The 24234-nt window shown below is 40.0% G+C and overlaps 2 protein-coding genes and 1 long non-coding RNA gene across 3 annotated transcripts in view; all 3 read left to right on the top strand.

Moving 5' to 3' along the window:
* The first annotated feature begins 9302 nt into the window (after positions 1 to 9302).
* Positions 9303 to 10098, top strand: LOC146503285 (histone H2A-like). Its single transcript, XM_085131695.1, has 2 exons — positions 9303 to 9375; positions 9592 to 10098. Exon 2 carries the CDS (start codon positions 9622 to 9624, stop codon positions 10036 to 10038), a length of 417 nt encoding a protein of 138 aa, XP_084987821.1. The 5' UTR covers positions 9303 to 9375; positions 9592 to 9621; the 3' UTR covers positions 10039 to 10098.
* A 1080-nt stretch (positions 10099 to 11178) lies between these two features.
* The window catches only part of ppp1r37 (protein phosphatase 1, regulatory subunit 37), a 60016-nt gene continuing 46960 nt past the window's right edge, over positions 11179 to 24234 (top strand). The window contains exon 1 of the mRNA XM_085131689.1: positions 11179 to 12995. Within this exon, the coding sequence (XP_084987815.1) occupies positions 12260 to 12995 (736 nt within the window). The 5' untranslated portion in view covers positions 11179 to 12259. The remainder of the gene's footprint in view (positions 12996 to 24234) is intronic.
* On the top strand, positions 13002 to 23838 carry LOC146503284 (uncharacterized). Its single transcript, XR_014868864.1, has 2 exons — positions 13002 to 13907; positions 14825 to 23838. It is a non-coding gene; the product is annotated as an uncharacterized LOC146503284 (long non-coding RNA).

Raw genomic sequence — 24234 nt, 5'->3', positions numbered from 1 at the left:
AATTGGAGTGAAAAAAAGAAATCATGGAATCAATTTATAGACTAAACTAAACTTTTGACTCATCAAAGTAGCCACCTTTAGCAGATATAACCAGTGTTGGGGAGTAACGGAATACATGTACCGCCGTTACGTATTTAAAATACAAAATATGAGTAACTGTATTCCGTTACAGTTACCGTTTAAAAAGGTGGTATTTAGAATACAGTTACTTTGTTGAAATAAATGGATTACACGGCGGTACTTCCCTGTTTCATATTGTGGCGGGTCAGGACTGTTTGGGTTTTGTTTGACAGCTACGTTCTGTTGTTCCAGGCGGCAGCGTTACGGTTGCCATGGTTACAGGGTGACGCTCTCTCTCTCTGCGTGTTTCCTGGGTGAGAGAGCGCCTGTTGTTGTTGTGCTAAGCTAATAGGCAGAATGCTACAGGTATAGCTCTAAAGAATGTAGCATCATAGGCAGTGTAGTCCGTGCTGCAGGGAGAATGGACTGCCATACACGTTATGTGTCTGTGAGCGAGGGAGGGAGAAAAAGGAAAAGTACGAGCGAGCTGGAAGCATGTAAATATAATAATAACCACTGCAGCCAAGAAGAGAGCCTGACGAGCCCAGTTGTAAGTAAGCTATTAAGACTCGACTGTACACCGTGTTCGTGTTTTCCTCCAAAAACAATAAGTTCTGTTGGAGCAGCCTTTCAACGCCTCTCTCTGTCTCTGCTAGCAAAGTTGACCCAGACAACAAAGTAAAGCTAGTTTTCAGCTACAAGCCGACACAGAACCCACCGTATTAGCCAGAGGTCCCTTTACTACGGTTCGGAGCCGCGGACCTTCAGTAACAGTAATAAATCACAGCAATAGTACATTCATGTAGTTGTAAACAGCATGATAATATATTAAGTAATCCAAAGTATTCAGAATACGTTACTCTCATTGAGTAACGTAACGGAATAAGTTACAGAATACATTTTGGGGCATGTATTCTGTATTCTGTAATGGAATACATTTTAAAAGTAACCTTCCCAACACTGGATATAACAGATACAACCCATAAATTTGTGGCACTTGTAGGTTGCTTTTCTTTCACTTTTCTGTCCAGGTCATCCCAAAATAGCTACACGAGGTTTAAGTCTGGAGACTGTGCTGGCTACTCCATGTTTTCAAGCTTACCATCTCGTGTGTTTTTTTCCTGAGGTAGTTCTGGCATAGCTTGGACTTATGTTTTGGGTCATTACCTCGCTGTAGGATGAACCCCTGACCAACTAGACGTATACCAGTGGGTACTGCATGGCACTGCACAATGCTGTGGTAGCAACAGAGAACAGCCCAATGACAAGCTCCAGAGCACAGGTAGTATAACAGTAATAATGGATGCATCTTTCACAGTATCGCCCACTGGTTTCTGAAGCCCCGTTTTGAAACCTGACATAAGCACTTCTTCTGTCACCAGATCTGATGAGGTTGGCCAGATCTGACTGTAAAACCCATGCTGATTGGCTAGGGACAGTGAGCGTGGGGTCACATATATGAACGAAGACAATCATCCATTGTGAAACCTATTATGACCAAGATTTAGTATGACCCAAAATGAGCGACTGAGCCCATAAACTCATCAGGAAAGCCTTCAGATAAAATGCAAGTTTAAGGGACTCTGAACAAGAAGCTTTGTTATGCCAGCGACCACAGCTGTCACTTGAAGCCTCAAGTGTCCACTTTGTGACTTGCCCACAGTGTGCTGTTGGTGTCTTTTGGTGCATTTTACAGGATATATATGTTTGTGCTTGAGCTTTGGTGAGTGATTCTAGTGTTTTACTCCATTACTTAAGACTATGTAGCTCTTATACAGGTCCATGGGTTCCACTCCAACAGTTTACTGTAAATACAGGCTATCAAGTTTTAAATGATAAATGAGCACTCCACTCTTACATCCAATTCAATTCAATTTAATTTTATTTATATAGCGCCAAATCACAACAAAAGTCGCCTCAAGGCGCTTCATAGATACAGAGAAAAACCCAACAATCATATGACCCCCTATGAGCAGCACTTTGGCGACAGTGGGAAGGAAAAACTCCCTTTTAACAGGAAGAAACCTCCGGCAGAACCAGGCTCAGGGAGGGGCGGGGCCATCTGCTGCGACCGGTTGGGGTGAGAGAAGGAAGACAACCATCACCAGAAGACATCCATGTCTTTTATACTGTATGGAAGCAATGCAACACACAGATTCTAGGTCTGAATTCATGGGCAAAAGATGACAACCAATAAAATTCTAAAAGGTAATTAGTGCAATGACCATAAAAATGAAGGGTTAAAACAGTCTAGTCTCCCACATGCTGACAGCTTCAACAGGGAACAGCAATTGTCCTCCAAGAACCATCACGCTGTAAATAGAAGGCCGGCAGTCACCCCGATCGCAGCAAACCAACTCTGCCTTTGTGCTGCAGCATATAGTAAGCCCAGGCTTGCTTGTAGCGTGGGCTTTAAGTAGACCTGAGTCTCCTTGCAATCAAATACACCTGCCAATTAATCCAACCCCATCACAGCTATTGGCTCACAGCAACTGTGACAGACAAAACCAGTCCCTAACTATTTTCCAGAGCATTTCCCCAGATTTTTCCGAAAGATAAAAATTAATTTAGCTTGTGACTTTTCAGTGTAACCAAACCTTATAACACTAACTCTAATCATTTTTCCCTTTCACCTCTCAGTAGCACATTACTCCAGACCACCCGAAGGGACTCTGGAAATGTTACTCATCTGTCACAGGTAATTATTCTTTTCCTTGCCAGATGATGGATCATACTTTACAGTGTGAAACAAACTTTACAGATTCAAGTTCATGTGTTTATGTTCAGGAAAAACATGCCATAACTTCCTCAGTGACAACCTGGGAATTGTTTCTGTCAAAAGAATTAGAGAAATTCTGGGAAACCACCAGCTGTGAAACAGAGTAATATGCTAAGTTTATTAGAGACCAGAGTTATGCAGGTTGTCCAGAAAAGATTGTATATTGTGTGGGAAAATGCTATTGCAAACATTATTTTTTGTGATGGAATCCAGAAAGCACTAATATTAAATGGACAGTAACCTCTATGGCATAGGTCCATCTCTCTTCCCCATTGATGTCTGTTTCTATAAGGTGGGAATGTGACCAGTCAGAGGGGGCAGGAGGAACCATTGCCAGGACTGCCACTTCCTACATGGCGGTTCTCAGGGAAGTGGGAGGGCTGGGAACAGGAAACTCCATTAAACACATCACAGACAGACGGAAATGAATATTTAAAGAAATGAAGTGTGTGAATGGCTGTGTGTGTGTGAGTGTGTGTTGGATGATGAGGTACCAAGGGTGTATGGAGGAGAGAGAGAGAACAGGAAGAGAACTGATTTAAAAACATAGCAATACTGTGGAGAATATTGCGACAGAGAGCCAAAACAAGTTATGGCTGAAAAGAAAAAAAGGCCGAAAGGAAAGAGAGAAAACAGATGGAGGAATTAAAAGTGGGGAGGAATGGGAGTTTTGCACAGGTGGGATGGATGGATGGGCGGTTGGGTAGATGATGAAAAATCTCTTTGTCCTTCGTTCTTCCCCCATCTTCTAATGACGTGGCAGTGGATTTGCGGTGCCTGTCTTCTGCTGGTCAGTCCCCACACATGGCTGTTCAGCGCCAAATCCTACCCTGATTTTATATCTCCCGAGGTCCATCCTGTGTTTTTATAATGTTTAAAAAGGGAAATGGTATTTTTTTTATTGGGAAACCAGCGTGGACATATGGTAGCCATCACGGCAGGCTTAGGACATGAGGAGGATGTAAAATTATGCAAGCAATGAGAAGGTGGAGGGCAGAGGAGAGGATGGCACAGGAGGGCTTCATGTTGGCTCTGCTACTACTGCAGGGCCAGTAACACATGAAGTCTTTTTAGTCCAAAGCTGATGGCTTTGATTTCACACACAACTGCTGTTGCTCATGTATGAAGATGAACAAATTAATGTTCAACAGTCAACTGTTTTGTTTATTATTTTTGTCTGAAATCACCCCAAAAAAACAAGAAAGTCAAGGTTAGTCAGCATGTGTATGCATTTACTAAAGGATATCAGACCTCGTCATTAAACATCAAATTTGCTCATTAAGAGCAAAAATACAGGAAGATTTTTGTCTATTTTAACCTTTTTACAGATCTTGTTTTTTCTACCTGCCAAATGAAACAAAGACATTGTTCAATTAGTGACTATCAGTGGTTATTTTACTGATATTATCATAGCAAATGTATTTGTTCAAAGGTTATACAGAAAATTCAGTAAGACATATATGCCCGCGCACACACACACTTGCTTTATCATGCTTTATATTAAGAACACACACAGAGTACAGATTAACCTGATCGCAAACAAATAAACAAATGAATAAACACTGATGTATTGATTAGACATTAATAGGAAAATGCAGAATCTTGCAAATTAAACACAATTAAACACATTTAGCATTACTGTAATGCTTCATCTATACACTACAGATTCATAATGTACCTTTATAATGTAAGAATTTTTAAAAGCTTTAAACCAGGCTGTTGTTTCAGTGGACAGTGTGAACATAACTTTGTGGTCTTTTCTTGTTCACAGCTGTTTATATCACATCATGTATATAAAGGTCAGCTCCAGCATGTCTTCTCCTGTTTCTTCAACACACATCACTCTACTTCTATTATATTTAAAGGAAGTAAACGACGAATGATGATTTTCTTGTGAGATTTACATGAGAAAATCAAAACTTCTCTCAATTGTGTTGTAAATATTAAGATCTTAGCTGTATATAAAAACTGAAAATAGTAGGAAACAGCAAGCCTGTGGTCCTCCACTCATACCTGCTCATTTATGCATGTTCAGATAAGCCTCTTGCCCCAAGTTTCTCGTCATTCTTGTACAATAAACTACGCCCCCCAACAACAGTATTGTTAATAATCATCACATAAATAATACACATAAAACACATGAACACAGAATGCCAGGAAATAACTGTCTCCTGCAGCGGTTTCTCTTTTATTTAACAGGAGTGAGCCCAGACTGTTGCTGAAGCAGTTATGGAAAAACAATCAAAGCCTTGTAGGCAAGTTTTTTTTCCAAGAAGCGTCAGACTTTAAGCGCCCGAGGATCCTGGGACCTCTGAGCACCCGGCTGCGCTGTGTGCGTCCAAAAGGTTTCGTAATTAACGTGGATCCAGAGAGTGACTCACTGCCCGGTTACCGTGGAAACCTGACATTAATTGTCCCATTATTAACTTCAAATTACTGGAAGGGCCAGATGGATCCACCATCTTTTTTTTTTCTGCTGTCAAGACAGAGTATGTTGCTAATGTCGCTGTCATGTGGGACTATATAAATCAGAGAAAAGTAGTTAATGATGAATAGGCTATTATCTGCTGAAAGAGGTGAGCAGTCACAATGAAAAATTCCCAACATTTGGTCATTTTCTGTGGGTTATTGCCCTTTCAAAATCGGCAGTGATTCAGACGTCACACCACTCATTCGCGGGTATATAATCATATGAGCGTGTCTGCACGTACAAAAGAAGTCACTGACCCTTTGAGTTTGTTGTAGAAGATTGATTGCTGTGCAAAGATGAGGCACAGGCTCCACTCACATCTCCATAAAGCTGAGGAAAAAGTAGGGGTAACAGCACAATCCTCCTAAAAGCCACATCTACAGAGTTATTGCAGCTCCAGGAAAAGAGAAACAGGCTTCTGTGTGTCAGCTAAAAAGAGTTAAGCTGTCTTAACTATTTACCTAGCCACCTGCCCCTTGTGCAAAGGGGCTAAGACATAACGGTAAAGTAAGGTTTTTGAAAAATGGCATACAAGGGAATGATAAGCTGTGTTATTTAAATTACTGGCAGTTAGCAAACACCAAAGGAATCTTGTTAGGAGCTTTGGTGTCTGGTTTTGCCGTCAATCTCTGAGTTTAATGGTATGTTTGGATCATTTCTCGGCTCCCTCTGCTCTTTCTTTCATCTCTCCTCTTCTCTCGGCAGCAGACTGCAAACGTCAGTGTTAGTAGCTACTGTTGCTAATAAATACAGAAGGCCTGTAGCCTTCATCCAGACAAAGATCCTCAGGAGAACCTCACAAAAACAAATGGCTACTCTCAATGATGACAACTCGCATGATAAAACACTAAAGTTTACAGTCTTATACGGTGCTTAGGTCTCGACTGAACGCAAATGAATTGTGGTAAGAAACAGCTCAATGTGTGTGCTGTCAACATACTTCACTTGAAAGTCTGCAGAGGTATGTATCGTGAACTGCTCTGTGACGGCCTGTGAGTCGTGTTCTGTCCTCCTCGTGTCGGGAGGATGTTGAGAGGTTAAACAGAATCGCATCCAATCTGTCCAAGGACGACCTGCTGGGAAGGTCCCTGCTTAATTTGTCTTTCCACCGCTCTGTTGATTGGCCCTTTGCCATACTTTAAAGTTAATTCTAACAGTCAAAATGTCTCTCTCTCTCTCTTTCACCCCTCACTCCTTCTACACTGAGTAGAAGGTAAACAGTACAAAGGATGAAGCGTGTTGCCTTCCAATTTGGCAGTGAAAATGCTGACAATGACAAAGCAGCCCATTATTCAATCAAAGGAAATTTCTCATGCGTTTAAATACTTTTAATTAACATGACAACGTTTGCTTTTTCCATTTTGCTAAATGTGTGCAGCAGGCAAATAAAAAGCTTATTTGCTGAACAATCATTTTAACAACTGAGCTGTAGTTCTTTATCAGATAAGAAAAAAGAAAACAATAAATTAGTATCACAGTCACATTAACAAAGTGTGTATGGATTTTCTTGAGCTTTTGGCCATATCACAGATGAAGAACTTTGCAGCCATAAAAACTAAAACATAAAAAGTGATCGCCTTAAATGCATCTGAATAGCTATAAAGAATTGATATGCTAAAAAAACAACAACCTATAATGTAATGTAAGAAGCTACTACAGGACCATAGAATATTGTTGGAAAATCTTATAAAAGGAATGAATCATATGTTTCTTCCAACTACAAAAAGAGACGTCATCATAAATACTGATATAAAACATTGGCTTTTAAAGCTGAGTGACCAGCAATGAGTTGACTTCTTCAAACCTTAAACTTTATCTTGGTTTCCGAGAACGCTGTAATGAAATCCTTGTATTTTAGGTACAAGATGAGTCATCACTCCTTCACAAGCAGTTAATAAGTACATCAGGCACTCTGGGAATCAGACACACCAAGCACCTAATCATAAAGTGGAGGCTCATGACACCAATAAGTGTGAATTTATAAGTGTTCCCTCACTGGCAAAGCCTCACGATGTTCTATCAGAGGCTCCAAGTTAAATGAAGTCTGTGCTGCCATCTGCTGTTGATTTCTTCCTAAGCTCTTGAGTCCTATTGATGACACATGCAGAATAATCTTTTTCTCAAGTCAGTCAGTTTATTAATTACAGCTGAAAAACTTCATTTTCACACCACATTCTAAAAAAAACAGATTCTCCTGAAGCACCAAACGATTCGAATCAAACCTTTCCTGTTTAAACACACAGCCAATGAATTTAACAGCATATTGAGCAACATAAAACAGCGTTCGGGACATTTAACTCCAGAAATTCAAAGCAAACAAAATCAGTCCTGCCACCCTCATGTCACCATTTCTGGCAAGTCTACAAAAACGCAGGGGTTACAAAATGAATATGACCTGCGTTTACTAACCACTTTGTAAGGTACACCTGTTTAACTGCTCGTTAGCACAAATATCTAGTCAACTAGTCACTTGTCAGCAACTCATAGGGAGTTATATAGGGAATAAAGATGATTTAAGTCACTTTGATATGTTTGCTGATGCCAGATAGGTCTAAGTACTTCAGAAACTCCCATTCTGCTGGGATTTTCTCTCTTTTGGCAGCCATCTCTAGGGTTTACAGAGAATGGTCCAAAAAAGAGAAAATATCCAGTGAACAGAAGTTCTCTGGGAACATGCCTTGCTGATGTCAGAGGTCAGATGAGAATAGCCAGAATGCCAGTAGCTCAAATAATTATTTGCTACAACCAAGGTATGGAGAAGATCATTTCTGAATACACAGCATGTTGAACCTTGAGGACCACACTGGATGCCCCTCCTTAAAACAGGAAACTGAGGTTGCAGTTCACAAAGGCTCACCAAGATTGGAAAATAGGAGGTTGGAAAAACATTGCCCGGTCTCAATCTTTTCTGCTATGGTAGGGTCAGAATATGGCATAAAAAATGTGTAAGCATGGATTCATCATAACCTGTATTAATAGTTTAAAGTGGTAGGTATAGGTTAATGGTGTTGGGTGTTACACTTGGGGCCCCTTAGTACCAGGTCCATGGTTTTGTGATGAAGGTGTATCTTTTGATGGCTTTGTCCACCATGTCACATCATCTTAAACTGGTTTTGTGAACATGATAATGAGTTCACTGTCCTCAAATAACCTCCACAGTCATCAGATCCCAGTCCAGTTTAGCACCTTTGGGATGTGAAGGAATGGAATATTCACAGCTAAACATTCTTGACCAAATGTGCAATGCTATCATGTTTGCAGCACACTGATAAACGATGCCACGAAGAATTAAGGCATATCTGAAGGAAAAAGGGAGTCTAACCCAGTGTTAGCCAACAGTACCTAACAAAGTGACCAGTGGGTGTGTATACAGTATACTGTAACTGTTTTTAACTTCTGGCACATGCGACTTCCATTATGCATCAAGCACAAGCACCCTACTGTGCAAAATGTAAGTGCTCTACAAAAATGAATAAATAAAATCAGCAAGAGTGAGAGTGGTTCATGAGCATTTTGTTCAGGGAATAGTTTTGTGCATTAGTAAGTCAGAAAATGTTAGGCATATTGAATGTTTCTGCTCATAATTAATAGTCCTCAGTACTGAAATACTGGATGAATTATAATGTAGCAATCGCACAAGTTTTGTAAATATCTAAATACTTCAAGCTCATGGTCTGTTTGGTGAAACTGCATAATGTTTTGTTGTTGTTTTTTTTACCAGCACACCAGCACTGCCTGTTTTATACAACTTTTGGTTGGCTTAACCAAAGCTTAACTTAATTTTTTTTTTTTTTTGCAAGGCCCCTTTCCCCCACTCACTCACTCACTCACTCACTACTACCAATTTAAATGTTATATATCAACATGTTCTGCTAACTTCACCACCAGTCCTATGCCCTAACTGTAGATTAAGCAGTATTTTCATGTTGCCATCATTTGACCCTAACAATCAGCTCACACAGGTGAAAAAGAGTACCCAGGTGCCATTAATCAACAAGCCCTTCCCTGCTCCTATAAAAGGAGTATCCTGTCTATTCAGTGGGCAGCTGCTGTTTTATAAGTACTGGTGAGTGTTTAGCTGTGAATTAAATGTTGGTGTTTCGGCTCCTCCTCGCCCCCTCTCAAGTGGCATAATCTAATTTGTTAAACTGTGCATTTGAAGATTATAGTAACTCTAGTGTCCACACATGTTGCTGTCTTTGTTTCAAACAGCATCTCATGTACCACTGCTGATTATTAATTTGACTTAAAACTCACTGAATTCTCTTCTTGGTCATTTTAGTTACTGGTCTTCTTCAAACTTGGGTTCAAGATGTCTGGCCGGGCAAAGAAGGCTGCACCCAAACCAAAATCTGCAGTTTCCCGGTCTTCCAGAGCTGGAATTACTTTCCCAGTGGGCCGCATTCACAGGTTGCTCAGGAAAGGCAACTATGCTCAGCGGATTGGAGTTGGCGCCTCTGTGTACATGTCGTCTGTCCTGGAGTATCTCTGTGCTGAAATCCTGGAGCTGGCGGGAAACGCCAGCCGTGACAACAAGAAGTCACGCATTGCTCCCCGGCACATCTTGCTGGCAGTGAAAAATGATGACGAACTCAACAAGCTGCTGGCAGGGGTCACGTTCTCAGATGGTGGCGTGATCCCAAATATCCAGGCAAGCCTCCTGCCGAAGAAGACAAAAACACCAAAGGATGACAACTCTGCTAAAGATGTCCAGTCACAAGAGTTTTAATTATAAATGGTAGCACTTTTAGAAAGGGTTTTAATGATAATAAAGTGAGTTTCTAAATTATGCTTGTCTTCAAACTTTTTGAGCTATCCAACTGGAAGTATTACTGGTTGTGTGGGGTGTGTGACAGCCAGGGAACCAGATGTCTTGATGGCAGCTGGATAGAGTAGTGCAAATTTCTCTGAATGCTAAGGAAGTGTGCTTCATTTCCTACTTCCGTAGCCAAGAAGGGTTCATCCTCTGAACAAAAGGGACCTTACTCGCACTCTGCCGTGTACAGGGTACTGATTTAGCTCCTCCACAGGCCCTCTGGAAGTCTTGCAAAATAAGTTTCAACACATTCTTGGATGTCTTTTAGCTTAACACTACTCAGGTTTTGTGAAATATTCAGACAACCGTGACAGTTTTACCCAGCATCTTTTCATGGTGGGGTGGGGTATGTCAAAAGGGACACCTACCTAGTTTACAAGTCCAGTTGAAGGTTGGAATAAATCATCCAAATTAGAAACCTGGTGTGTAAAATTAGCCTTGATGACTTATTATAATTCATAATTGCTTCCTGCTAAGAACTGGGGTTCAGGCCTCACTCCAGTTCGTTATAGTTAAACTAGAAATAACCAGAATGGTGGTTAGACTAAGTCATTGGTGCATCTGCTGGACGATGGTATTCCTAAATGACTCTGTTTCCTGATGCAGTTTGGTGTGTTTGTGCTGTACATGTTGTGGGCTAAATTCTTGCCCCAGAAACTAAACTCACCTTAAAAAATACAAAAAACTGACTGCCTGTCCACATCTTTGTTGATTGCAGATAGTATGTCAGCCTGTCTGGGCTGGCTGACATAAAACAAAGTACTCCCACGTTTCCTTGAATCAAGATTCTCAGTTTCCTTGAGTTTTTCCTGTCTACTAACTTCAAGGAATCCTTGCATTTGTATAGTGTCATATGGAAGGGCAAAAAAATATATGCACTATAAAAAATCAAACATTCTATTTGGATGGGAATTTTTAAGCAAAACACTCGTTAACAAGACGTGAGGATTTTCCACTCAAACTTTAAAATATTGTCGTTTTGCAGCCCTCTATAGACACAGACGTTATACACGTGTATGTCTGCTCTTGTAACGTTGCGTCTGTTGGACGTACCCTAACGACGTGCTGACGTAAGACGTGTGAACAACAAACAGTTGTTGGACTTCAACAAGCTAGCGAAGGATAACGCTAGAGGAGAACAGGTTGAGCCTGCCTTTTCACGGAGAGAGAGACGCCTACGAAATCCGGGCGGTCGGAATATTTTATACATTAACTCCTAATAGCTAACAGCGTTGGTACCGGCACGTGTAACCCGGCACAGTTCCCTCGTGCTAATGTTAGCAACACAAACATACTCATTGCTGCTCGGAGTGTGACGCCTGTTTTTTTCCTGGCTGCCGCTGGTCGAGGGCTGTGATGCGAGCAGAGTTGCTGCACGGCAGAGGGTGAGACGGAGCTACAGTCGGATTATATTCGTCTTGACACGGAAAATGGACTTTCTCGGGGAGAAACAGACGGGGTCACGCAAAAAAGCGGGCATGCGACCGCACACGGGCCTGGATGTCATTGTTGGTCAACAACTTTAGCCCGCTAGCGAACGTTAGCTTGCTTTAATTCATGCAGATGAATTGGGTTTGTTGTCGGGCAGTAATCTCACTTTGCTAGCGTAATGGAGGCACCCTGAGTGACTTGTTTGTTTCAATTGATTGTCCTGCTCTTCTTAAATACTACTGGCAATGTGTTGAAGACCGGGGAGCCTTTCGTCGAATAATAGGACACGGTTGGTAAGAATTATTGAATGGTGAATACCTGCCCGAGTCATAGTTGAGCGAAGTTCTCTACGATTATGAATTATTACTGTAACAGTATCTATTTCACGCAGGTATAGCATATTTCTATTATTGATAGTTGTGTGAAATTGCACTTTATTTGGCCGATTTTTAAGTATGCACTGCAGCCACCTTTGAATTGGGGTTTATCGACATCTATAATTCAATCACCCCCTGATGTAAAAAATCAGCACTTGTATAGAAGTTGGTAAATAAAACGTCAAGATAGGTATTTATCTGCGTGTATTGTTATGAGCCAGGGCAAAGACAGCCTTATCCATGTCATTTGGTTCCTAGTTACTGTTTAACCCGAGATCCCAGCTGTTCGGCACAGTTAAAGACTGAGTTTTACTGGAAATGAAAGCATGAATATCGAAGAGCAGTGTCTAGATTTGTGCAATGTCAAGATGAAAAACAATGTGGACGATGATCACAACACTACTAACAATACAGAAGGGGTTATCCCTCGGATCTCCGAATTGATGACTGACAGCAACACAGAAAAACAAAGCATTGTTCCTACGGAGGCCTCTGAAACTTACCTGATGCCTCAGCTCACTGACAACCTTCAGGCAGCAGAGGAGAACAACCAGCAGGCACAAAACACAGTGGAAATTGATGAGGTCAATGGAAATGGAAAGAATAGTGCCCAGGACCCACTAGCGGTCGTGAACCCGACTGATTTTATCTTTTCTAATAGTGAGCAGCACGAGGAGAAAATGAAGGAAGATAAGGACAATAATCCTGCAAAGCTTGTTCTTGAAGAAGGGGATGATGGTGGGGACATGGACATAGGTGTGGATCTGAGTCTCGATGAGAGTGGGGTGCTGGAGGCTGAATCTGTAAATGTTAGATCACAGTCAGACAGTAATTTAGACTCAGTGTCCACTCCTCAGGATGTCCCAGCTGGCAGCACGACAGAAAGCCAGGCTGATGCAAGCCAGACATGCAGCATAGAAGCTTCTGCCACAGATCCAGCTGGATTGTATCCCTCAGTGCAAGAGGGGGACACTAAACACAAAAGTGGCAAAAGGGTGACATTTCCCTCTGATGAGGATATCATCTCTGGAGCAGTGGAGCCAAAGGACCCCTGGAGACACGGTAATTCTTGTTTATTTTTTTTTCTACATGTTTGAATGTGTGATTGAGTTCTGCGTGTCTGTTTCGCCTGCATGAACATGTCAGCATACTGTGGTTTGCTGGAATTTATTCTTAGAAGGCTTTTTAACAGAATTTGTCCCTCAGCTCCATATGGAGCAGTTGACTATGTCCACATGTCCTGTCATGCTGCTAAATTTCCCACATATTCTTCAACATTATCGAGTAGATGTTGACACTGATGTATGTAAGGCGTGCCAGAGCACTGGTCTTAGAGAGGAATGTTCTTTTGTTCCTTTCTTCAAAGCCTGACAACTCTTGCAGGTTCACACTGCTGTCTGTTTAGTGCTTAGGCAACACCTGCACTCCCGCCCCATTTTCAAACTAGAAGATCAGTACTTTGATTACTTGTATAACTAAATAGCTTTATCTGGCTTTACCCCCACAGAGGCGTACCATATACAGTATAGACCAGGATATGTACTGTATTCACTATTGTGACGGAGTCCCACCACACCTTGAGGTGTGCCATTTTTACCACAGCAGGTTCCTGTTTACCCAGTGAAAACATGTTTAGGGAAGCTAATGAAGGACACGACGCCACCTATTACATCACCTTTAAGTATTTTAGTGTTGAAAGTTACAAGGAAATATGTTTTCACTTTTTATTGTCCATATGTGATATGGATATACAATGTAATATACAATAAATGTAATGTTATGCTAATTTATTTTAACTGAAGTACTCGTTTCAATTTATTGCTGTTAACTGTTCCAGTATTACCAGGTCTAATTTGCAGTCTAGTTCTTTTTATAGTGCAGTTTTTTCCCTCTTTTCATTTAAAGAAAAAAAAAATCTATCATGAACTAACCATGACTCACACACTTTTTCATCTGCTGTGGACAAAGGATGCCGTTTAACCCTTTAAAACCGGTCGGAGCAGGCACGCTCTGTTTTGTGTAACTATTTTTAAATCCCAGTAGCTCTGCAACCACGTGAGCTAGCGCAATATTTTTTTTTTGCATATGAAACCGGAGGAGTTGTACTTACATCTTATGCCATCAGCTTGTCCTCGGTCACAGTTTCCTTCCACATATAGCTTTTCAAAAACTGCATAAAAAGCGCTTGCAGCAACAAAAACATAATATTCCAGAAACACGCTTTGCCGATCCGATCAGCTGTTCATAACACTTCCTACGTCCATCAGCGTGAACTATCGCATGTCCACCATTACCTGCCCGAAACCGGAAGTGACGTCATTTTCGCGGAAATGTAGTTTTTTTCCGCCCGGGCCTCAATGAGCCTATACTGGTGTTTTTAAAAGTTATCTTTGACTTTCTGACTTTCTGTGTGGTTTCTGGGATGCTTAGGACTCATATTGCACTGCTGGAAATAGTTTATTTTGATGCATATGCTGTTTTTTTTGCAAATTTGCACTATAATATTTATTTTCGTTTTTCCTGCAGTGTATAAAAATTGGTGTATTTCAAAAATAAAACTATGAAGGCACTCAAAATAAATTTCCTGTGGTGGGAAACTATTTTGTGCAACTTTTTTGTATTTACAGTTTTGAGGGATAAGCCTCTTAAATTTCTCTAACTAGAAATATATGTTAAAAAAACAAAAACGATTTTCAATTTTTTTGTAGTTTATTGCACTTTTTTGCAATTTATGTAACCACTATGCACTTAATTCATACATATTATTAAAATCTAGGCTGTAATGGTTGTATTGATGTATAGCAACTTGAAATGCTCCCAAAAATGGCTCCACAGCATGTAAAAATATAATATAAGCTCTGGCGGACTTGGTTCTATGGTAGGTCTTAAAGGGTTAACAAACAGACCTACAGGCTGGTGTTTGCTCCCAGCACTGTGACGGCATTTGGCATAGTTACACAGGTGACTGCCTCCTGAGAAGATGACAAATTGTGTTAAGCTTACTACTAGCCTTACGATCTCAGTTTGTTTGTGCCATATTCACATATACTTAAAGGCTAAGCTGGTGACTATCCTATTTATTTTTCCCTGCAAAAATGTAGGCCAGACCAAGCAATGGTTGGTGATCCGAGAAGGGAGGAGGGGGAGGAGGGGGGTAACAAAAGCACAAAAACAGGAAGCTTACCGAGCACAAACATTACTGTCTCGTATTCAGCTGTATTTTAATTGTTTTATTAACACCCCGGTTGCAATTTATCAGGAAGCCACCCAGAAAGTCAGTTTTCTATCACAACATTCATGTCCCAGTGTTACCATTGATTTGATCAGTTTAAAACAAATTGCAGATTTCTTGCACCCATTTCCATGACAGGTTTAATTTAGATGTGTTGATATATATTTTTTTAAAGATAATTTCTTTCTTTTTCCTCCTTTTTGTCAGGCAATCGTGCTGATTGTTAACTGGTCATGAATATCTTATGCTGGACTCCATCAGGGAGTCCAGCATAAGATAGCATAAGATAGCCAAGTGTTTTGTACCTTTATGAAAGATACGATACGCAGTAAAGTATCTAGATCACTGTAGTGTGGGGTTGACTTTTTATCAAAGACAGTTATCATGTACTTTAGGTAGGTTCCAAAGGTCCAGCTGATTGTGCTTTTGATTTAGACATGGACAAGCACTCGAGGTTAGTGAAGTCCTGTTGGAAGTGATTGGACTGAAGAGTTGGAGCAGTGGACTCTTAAACAAAATGTGATAAGCGGTGATAATGATAATTATCTTGTATATAATTGCAGTCGAAAAGGACTGATAAATGGTTTAAGACTGTCACATGTGATTTTATTATTTTCATTTTTCATACATGCCATATACAACAGCACGCATCAACCCGCACTTTTGGGAAGTTTAAATTTTAGTGTCACGTTTTATGACATTTGAAGGACATTTGAGCAGGACTGAGAAAGCAGTCAGCAAAAAAAAATAATTAAAAATGAATCAATTCTCAGTGGCTTTCGTAGATATAAACCACATTTTTGTTCTTTAAGTTTTTGTGAAGTTTCTGTACAGAAATGGTTTGTTTTGTTAATTTTGTCCTGTTGTTTTAGCCATAGGGGGTATTATTTCATTCCAGCACATAAAAGTGTCAATGTTGCGGTAGTTTAGTTAAAATAAAGAGCAGTTTAAATTTATGAAAATGCTCCCTTAGACACGTTCTGCTGTCCCAGTGTGATGTGAACTGTGGATGCATTATCCTGCTCAAGACCCACAGGGCACACTTTGAGGATTGTGGTTGTAAGTCAACTCACAAGATGACAAGCTTTTAGATCTGCCCATTTTCTTTGGTTGACGTGACAGACACTACTGCATAGTAATGTTGATGCTGGTAGTGATAGTGAACACCTGGTGATTTTACCGTGATGAGCACTCAGAAGGGTGCTGGAGTAACTTTTACATTGGTTGCACTTATGTGCTTTTTCATTTACCTGCCATATGGTGTTAGTGCACCCCAGAAATATATTCATCAAATTATTGCCTTTTGGCAATAAATTATTGCCAACCGTTGGCCTTCTGTATTTTAGTGTTATGAAGAGGGTGCTGTAACACACTCTGATTTCATGGAGGAGATTTCTGTTCATTCTTCCAAAACTAATGAAAATTGACCATGTAATAACCTCCTAGCTACTCCCCACATGTAAAGGCTGAGATTATGTGTAAGAGGCAGCAGCAGGAGCGACTTGTGGGTTTACTGCTGAATGGTCTACATACTTGTGGTGTTCCCACACTACAAGTAACCTGACAACCCCCCCTAATTTTATTTACACAACAGTGTATACGTATGGAGCTCTTACTGTGTGACAGCAGGAAATAACTAGAGTTAGGAAAGCAAATTCTAAAGGAAAAAAAATGCAGAATGTAATAACATAAAGTGCATGAAGGACATAAAAACGAAAAGATAGACTTTGAAATGTATCATTGTTTCAGAAAAGGCAGGTAGTGAAATGTGGCCCAGCCAGACTAAAGGATCTCCTTTTACTTATTGAACTGAAGCTGGGAGCAAATACAAGTAAGTTACCAGAAAGGCACCCTCTTAAAATATTTTCACACTATTTTTCTTCATTATTGCCAAAAAGCCTGCCAGTATTCAGTTTAATTAATATTTTTTTAAGCGTTAGTCCTGCTTCTCATATCTTCCTGAGGTATCTTATCTGAATGTCAACAAAGGCTCCTCAGGCACTGTTAGTAGCGTGCACAGTGTCACAATAGAGCCACTGTCCGTCCAGACCCTTCTACAGATCTAGTGTCAGGTTCACTGGGTTCCTGTCTTATTTCATCTGTCATAAAGATAAAAGTGAAATGAGCTCACAGAGCCTGGAGCTTCATCTGTAAGCAGTGAGAGTTACGGCTGTAAAAGCAGAGGGAAGGACATTTGATGTTGGTGTTGAATATTACAAAAGGAACTGATATCTGGTTTACTGCTGCCAGAAAGTAAACTTGTGAAAGGAGTGAACATCATGCAGTCAATGTGAAATGTGCTCTTGGGGTTCTCAGGGGCTGATGTCACATTTCACTTTCTTGTGGCACTTCAGCTTTTAGAATTAAAAAAAAGAATTAACCCAAACGTATTGACATTCACCATTTAGAGCTAATGCTGTGATATACAGTAGTGCTAAAATAGGGCTGTGTGTGACTCATATTTTTCAATGAAGGCTTCCATGTCTTCGGTCTTTTATTTTATTTATTTTATTTTTTCGTGTGCGATGATTCTCTTATTTTGCCACCTCTTTCCATTATGGCGACACACCTCCATCCTTCCCTCAAAGCCCAAAGTCACTTCCCGCCAGGCTGTGACTGGTCTATTTCAAGCCAAGACAGGAGAATAAAACTAAATGAGCTTCTTGGAAACACTTTGATTTCAAGGAGTTTGCTGAGGGACAACAAAGCTGTGATGTTTTAAAAGTAAAATATAGTCATGAGTTTTACTGTAAACATGTCTACTCAGAAACTTCATTTTGTTGACAGTGTCTGAAACAAAATAAAGGAAGTTGTAAAATATATAATTATCATTTTGTTCTGAGTTGAGTAATATTCCTAGAACTGTTTTTTTTCCCCCTTTTTGTCTTGCTCAGTTAAGACCCGAGGGATGTTTGTACTCTCCATTAAGGCCTGAGCAAATACTACATCATATCTTGAGATTTCTGAACTTCCCAGCATGATGCATAGCTTCCCCACCTTCCTCCGTTTCTGCCTGTCTATTTATTCTCTTTTTTGACTAGCTAGATTAGCTTAAGTGCAGGCGGCCTTTTCAGCAATGCATTGTGAACACAAAGTACTAGGGGTGGGGGGAAAAGATCGATACTGTGTAGTATTGTGATATTTTGTTTGCTAATAATGTATCGATACAGGGACAGCAGAAATCGATATTTTGTTACAAAAAAGGTTTTTGTGCTCTGACTTCAGAGCATGTTGATCCTTTTTCTGAGCAAGAATCCTGACATTCCTTCACTGTCCAAATGTGACAATTTACTTATTTTAATTTAAGACATGTTTTATTTTAATTAAGTTTAAAACTTTTTATTTAATGTAAAATTATATTTTGTTTTAATTTACTTTCAAATTCTTCAGTTGCTGAAGGGGCTGCATAGTTTTCATAAACTGCATAGTTCAGAATAGCTATAATTGTACCAGATGGTTGATTCAGTTAAGTTGGACTAGACTGTAATACAAACCGTTCAGTTTGTCAACAATAAAACTGAAATGAGAGAAAGACTGAGTGTGAGACTTTGATATTAGAGAAAATGAATATTGATAAAGTTTACCTTTATGTACAGAGTCTGAATATCGCAAAATATTTTAAAAAATTGCAATAATATCGTATCGTGTGTTAAGTATTGTGATAATATCGTATTGTGGGATGTATGGTGATTCCCACCTCTACAAAGTACTAGGTCACATTGGAAGCATATGAAGCATATGGTCTAAGATGGTTCAGTCGCTGTGACTTGCGATATTACTAAACAAGTTCTAAATTTTAACTCTTACTATTACAGCACAACTGTAGAGGTACAGTTCTAGACTGGCTACCACAAAGGAAATTTGTAACAGCCTTATTATAATTCAGCTGTGAAAATAAGTTAAAGCTTGCTAATTGCAATACAGTCAATAAACAATGCAGGTAATGTACAATTGATTATCCTGGAAGCAATGAAACTCTTTAGCCTACGTGTTGTTCGGTGTCAGACCCAAGGCCCACTTGGCACCATATTATTAGAGGCTCTGTGACCTATGAAATGTTATTTGTTGTGGCTCTAGACCAAGTTACAAACTGATAAGCAGAGCTTTCAGTGTAGAGCATGAACAAAGGCTCTGGAAACCTGCAAGTTAGTTCAGTTTACAAGAGCAGCAGAGCTGAAGTTTTAACCACTGAATTCTTTTTCCGATCCAAACGTAACACTTTGTAATAATTGGACTGTGTGATAACAGTGTTTTTATATGTTGTGATGTGCCAAATTTGTTTAGTTAGGTGTGCAGATGTACTTTTTCATTCTGTTGGAAGCAAATAGCTGTGAAAATTTAGGTGTTGACATCATTAAATCTGGTTTAGTAGGTGTATTTAACATCCAGTTTCTCATAAAATCATAAGATACATAGTGAATTCAGGACTATTTGGAGAAAGAATAAATATTAATTAAAAAAAACAAAAACAACAAGGAACAGAATTAAAGCTGAAAATACTGATTTAGCTTTTCAGCATGCATGAAAAGTCATTGCAGTTATTTTAAGATGCAAATTCACTAAATGAAAAATGAACTGCATCATTGCATAAATAGTTTGAAACCATTTAAATTCTAATATCCTTGAAGCTTGTGCATGTGAATGCACATCTTGGACATTTGCGATGTTAGAATGACAACATAGATGCAGAATTTGCTATTTACAGAAGAATTTGGTACGTTTACATATCAGCAGAACGGACACCTTAATAAATCTATGTAACAATCACATTGGTTCAAAATTAATGCTTTTTTTCTGCAGTGTTTTTTTTTTCCAGCTCCCATTACACAGATCTTTATGTGTGATGTGTGATAAGACAACGCCTGATAAAGTCAGCCCTTTAGGCTGTCTTTAGTTTGCACATTCATCTATTATGCATTTACTCTGTCTATGCTGTGTAAGTGTGCTTGTCTGTGTTTGTTTTGTGCTGAATCCTGGCCTTTGACACTCTGCCAATCTGCACTGTGTCTTAAAGAAAAAAACAACAGATGATTGCTTATAAATGGCAGAAATGGCATACTGGTTCGAATGGTGTTGTTTTCTGATCCTCAACAATCGTCTACGTAAGACTTTCCGTCCTCATCAAACAGGAATTCCTTGCCCTTCCCTCCCTAATGTCGTTTCTCTTAACACACGAGGAGGCTGGAATTGAAGTATTGCTTTCTCTGTCTGTACACAAATGCACAAAATGCTGCCTCATAGAAAACTGGATCATACAACTGTCATTCCCTCATAACTGTCCATCTGGTTCAGCAGCTTTCTCTCTGGCAGGCTCAATCCTTTGTCATCTGGGTGTGAGTTTAGAATGGCTTCACTGTTTTGTTGTTGTTTTGTTTTTCTGGTACCAAAAAGATTAAGAGAAGGGCTGCTGTTGATGGGCATGTATCGCTAAAGGCATGGAGTCTGCATGTAGTGAAAGGTCAAAAATGAATTCCAAATTTGTTGTCTAGAATTAAAAGAGCACAACAAACATAAAATGATCATTGTTTCATTCTAATCCCTTTGTTTTGCCTTTCAGCACATGCTGCTCTCTCCAAAAAAGTCTGGCAGATTTAGTTTAATTTACATTTTTTAATTTTTCCATTTGGATCTCAGTGTTGAACAATATAATTCTATAAGATTTCTTTTATATTCTGCTGTTTTCTAGCAGCAGTTAAAGAGTTGCATAGTCTGTAGTAATGTTCAAGAAATCCTAACACACTCAAGGTCTTTGTACTGCAGTGATGTGAAATGTGAGCTCAGGTATTGTGTGGGTTATTTGTGTTTTTCTCTTTAGGAATCCATTGCAGGTTTTCCACAGAAAGGTCTTTGGCCAGGTGAAGTTAGAACCTGGGACAGAGCAGAACTCCAAACGACAAGTTCACAGAGAGAGCTGGTAAACAAACGGTTATATAATGTGATAATTTCCAGAATAGGTGAACATGTATATCAGGCCTCTAGAGATTCAAGTATGTGGCACAGTCAAAAAGTAAGAACACATACTTACTTAAAAAACAAACGGTGCACAACACTCCTGCAGTTTTTAGGTCACTCCCTAAAGGGCTGTTCTGACCACTCCTGCTGATGCACATTTGCAATGCATGGTGAGTCTCCTTGACTATGTCAAAACAGCAGCCTATGAAATAAACATTTATTTGGGCAAGAAGAAGAAGTTGTAGGGTATCAGATTGTGATGATTGTGACAAACAGCACAGTATTTTTCTTTGGTACAGCATTTGTGCAGTCTTCTTGGTGTCTGGGTGTCTTCTGTAATGCTTCTATGTTGCAGGCTGGACAGGGCAGTCACATTACACACTTACTATGTTTTTTTTTTTTTTTTTTTTTTTTAATGGGGATAGTACATGAACACAGACTAAAGGAAGTATTGACCCTGTGCACGAGAAAATGCTAACTTCCTGGTTTGAGACCGGATGTGGGGTTGTACATTTCCGGTAGCTTTACTTTGCGGTCAATCGCTACTGCGAAGATATACTCCAAAATCATGTCCAAAACTCGAAAACGGAAAGATGGCATTAAGTTACAAAGAGCAGAAGGTGGGAACACTCACCACTGTTGTGTCATAAAAAATCTAATGATCAATTTTGACGTTTAAAGAGTTTAGATCGATCAGTTGTTTACATCACTCAACACAAGCAGAACTGCAGCACTGCAGCAGAAGACACATCGTCCACATTCAGAAGCACATCTCTGTATAGTGACTGGTCTTATGATTTAAACAGGTAAATGTTCAGCATTCAAACTACAGGTGAACAATAGTCAAACCAGATGTTTCCATTATGTTGATATCAGCTAGTCAAAGTACACACCTACACAGCATGTTAACAAACCGTGAAAAAAGCCACACAAAAAATGAATGATTGCTGGTAACGGTTTCTATACATTAGTATTTACAAGGGTATGTTGTGACTAGGGATGGGTACCGGTATCCGGTGCCATGATGGCACCGGTTCTGACATAAACGGTAGTAACCAGACCGAAAAGCAGCGCACATTTCGGTGCATTATTTCGGTGCTTTTTTCCTGAGCTGTGATACACTTTCTTCTTCCTTACATTTGTATTGGCGGTTGGCAAACAACTGAAAGGTGCATTACCGCCACCAACTGGTATGGAATGATACACTTTAGATTCTAGCCAATCATTTTAAGTTTCCGAGAATAGTAGGCGGGTCCAGGTACGTACGTTCTTTTAGAGCAGAGCTACAGATTAAAAATGCCCAAGGCGAAGCGGTCAAAAGTCTGGCTGTACTTCACAGCAAAAGATGCAAACTCAGCAGCTGCAACAAGTGCTTTAAGCTGATACTGTGATATTGTCAAAGGAGGTAACACCTCAAATCTGATGAAACACCTGGCGACGCATAGTGTTTTTTTTTTAAAGCCGAGAAATGCGCCGTATTTGATAGCTTGCTGCGAGACCTCACATCGAGCACATCTACTGCGGGTGGGTTGCCTGTTATCGGACCCGGAATTAGCAACATCCCCCAAAAACCCGAAGAGGAGAGTCCTGGCCCCTAGCCCTGCCAGTGTAGCAGAAATGATGATGATGCAGCAGCAGCAGCCGTTCTTCTCTGCGTGAGTAGCTTCATGTTGTTCGTGTGTAATTTACGTTGAGTAGGCTAACCACGTTATTACATTAATGCATGTAAGGTGAACTAGCAAACATCATCATAGTTACATGCGGCTGTCTTCTTGTTTGATGGCAGATACTCCCTTCACCCTGGCCAAAAAGGCTAAAATGACCAAAGAAAAAGTGGAAAACAGTTAAACATGAGAGGTTTTTGGACAAAGTTTGTTTTTTACATTGTTTAAGCTGCTTCCAGCCAAGAGTGATACCATATATGCCCCATAGCTGCAGAAAAGGCTAACATTGTTATCTTTTTACAAAAAAACAGCTGAACATGAGAGGTTTTTGGACCAATTTTGTGTTCTCCATTCTTTAAGCACCGGTTTGAGCACCGTTTAAGCACCGGCACCGTTTCAAAAGTACCGGTTTGGCACCGGTATCGGATAAAACCTAAACGATACCCATCCCTAGTTGTGACTTACCTTCAAAATTACAGTGGTCCCTCGCTATAACGTGGTTCACCTTTCACCTGCTGTTTCGCAGCTTTTTTAGTGCAAGTTTGCATGCTTATTTTTTTTTATGTCACATTGTGTCCTGCATCCTGATCGCTGCAGACGATCTCCTCCGCGACGTCTCTCCTGTACAGCACAGAATCGCTGCATCGATCGCTAGCAGTGTGACTCTGAAGTGCAGTGCTGTATGTCCACGATGTCCACGAAACGTTTTGCACCGTCAAAAAATAAAATTGGCTACTTGATTTCACCAATCACTGGTTATTTTTAGAACATAACACCCGCGATAAACGAGGGACAGCTGAGAAATATAACATTTGAATCAATTTTCTCTTTTGCTCTGAGGCGCGGGGGAAAAATATCGACAAGTTGATGAACATCATTTACAGATATATTTGGTAAATGCCCGAGACATCTATAGAAATGTAAATCGCCACTTGATTCATTCATTTGCTTAACTTGTTTTGGACTGTAAACAGGGTGTGAATAGGACACCGGAAACAAAGCTCCCCACAGGAGTTTCCGCACCGGAAGTAGCATATGCTAACGTGCACATAGTCAATTAACAGAAAAAGCAAACCAACAACAACAAAAAAAGAATAATTGACACTGACAGATTATAGGTCCTGATTGGTTTTGGTTATCTTAGATTACTCGCTCAGGCCTTGTTGCAGTGGCCACTTTCAAGTATGTCCACTTTCATTGCACCGTATGTATATGATGGCACATGAGTTGTGGGCTAAGACCAGGTATGCTTGTATTGCATACTTATCTCAATTCCAAAGTGACTACACAGATTATAACTCACTCACGTTTTCTATCTGATCTTGTACTGGACCTTTAGTTTGCCTAAAAAGGGTTTGGGTGGAATTTTAAACCTTTGGGCTTGTCTGTTTTTGTTTTTTTTTTAAATTTAAGACGCAGGCTCAGGTGTGAGTGTCAGACTTGTATCTCTTTT

This window comes from Neolamprologus multifasciatus, chromosome 14, assembly GCF_963576455.1.
Source record: "Neolamprologus multifasciatus chromosome 14, fNeoMul1.2, whole genome shotgun sequence".
Taxonomy (NCBI): Eukaryota; Metazoa; Chordata; class Actinopteri; order Cichliformes; family Cichlidae; genus Neolamprologus; species Neolamprologus multifasciatus.
Note: the sequence above shows the minus strand (reverse complement) of the source record. Positions and strands in the feature narration are given on the sequence as shown.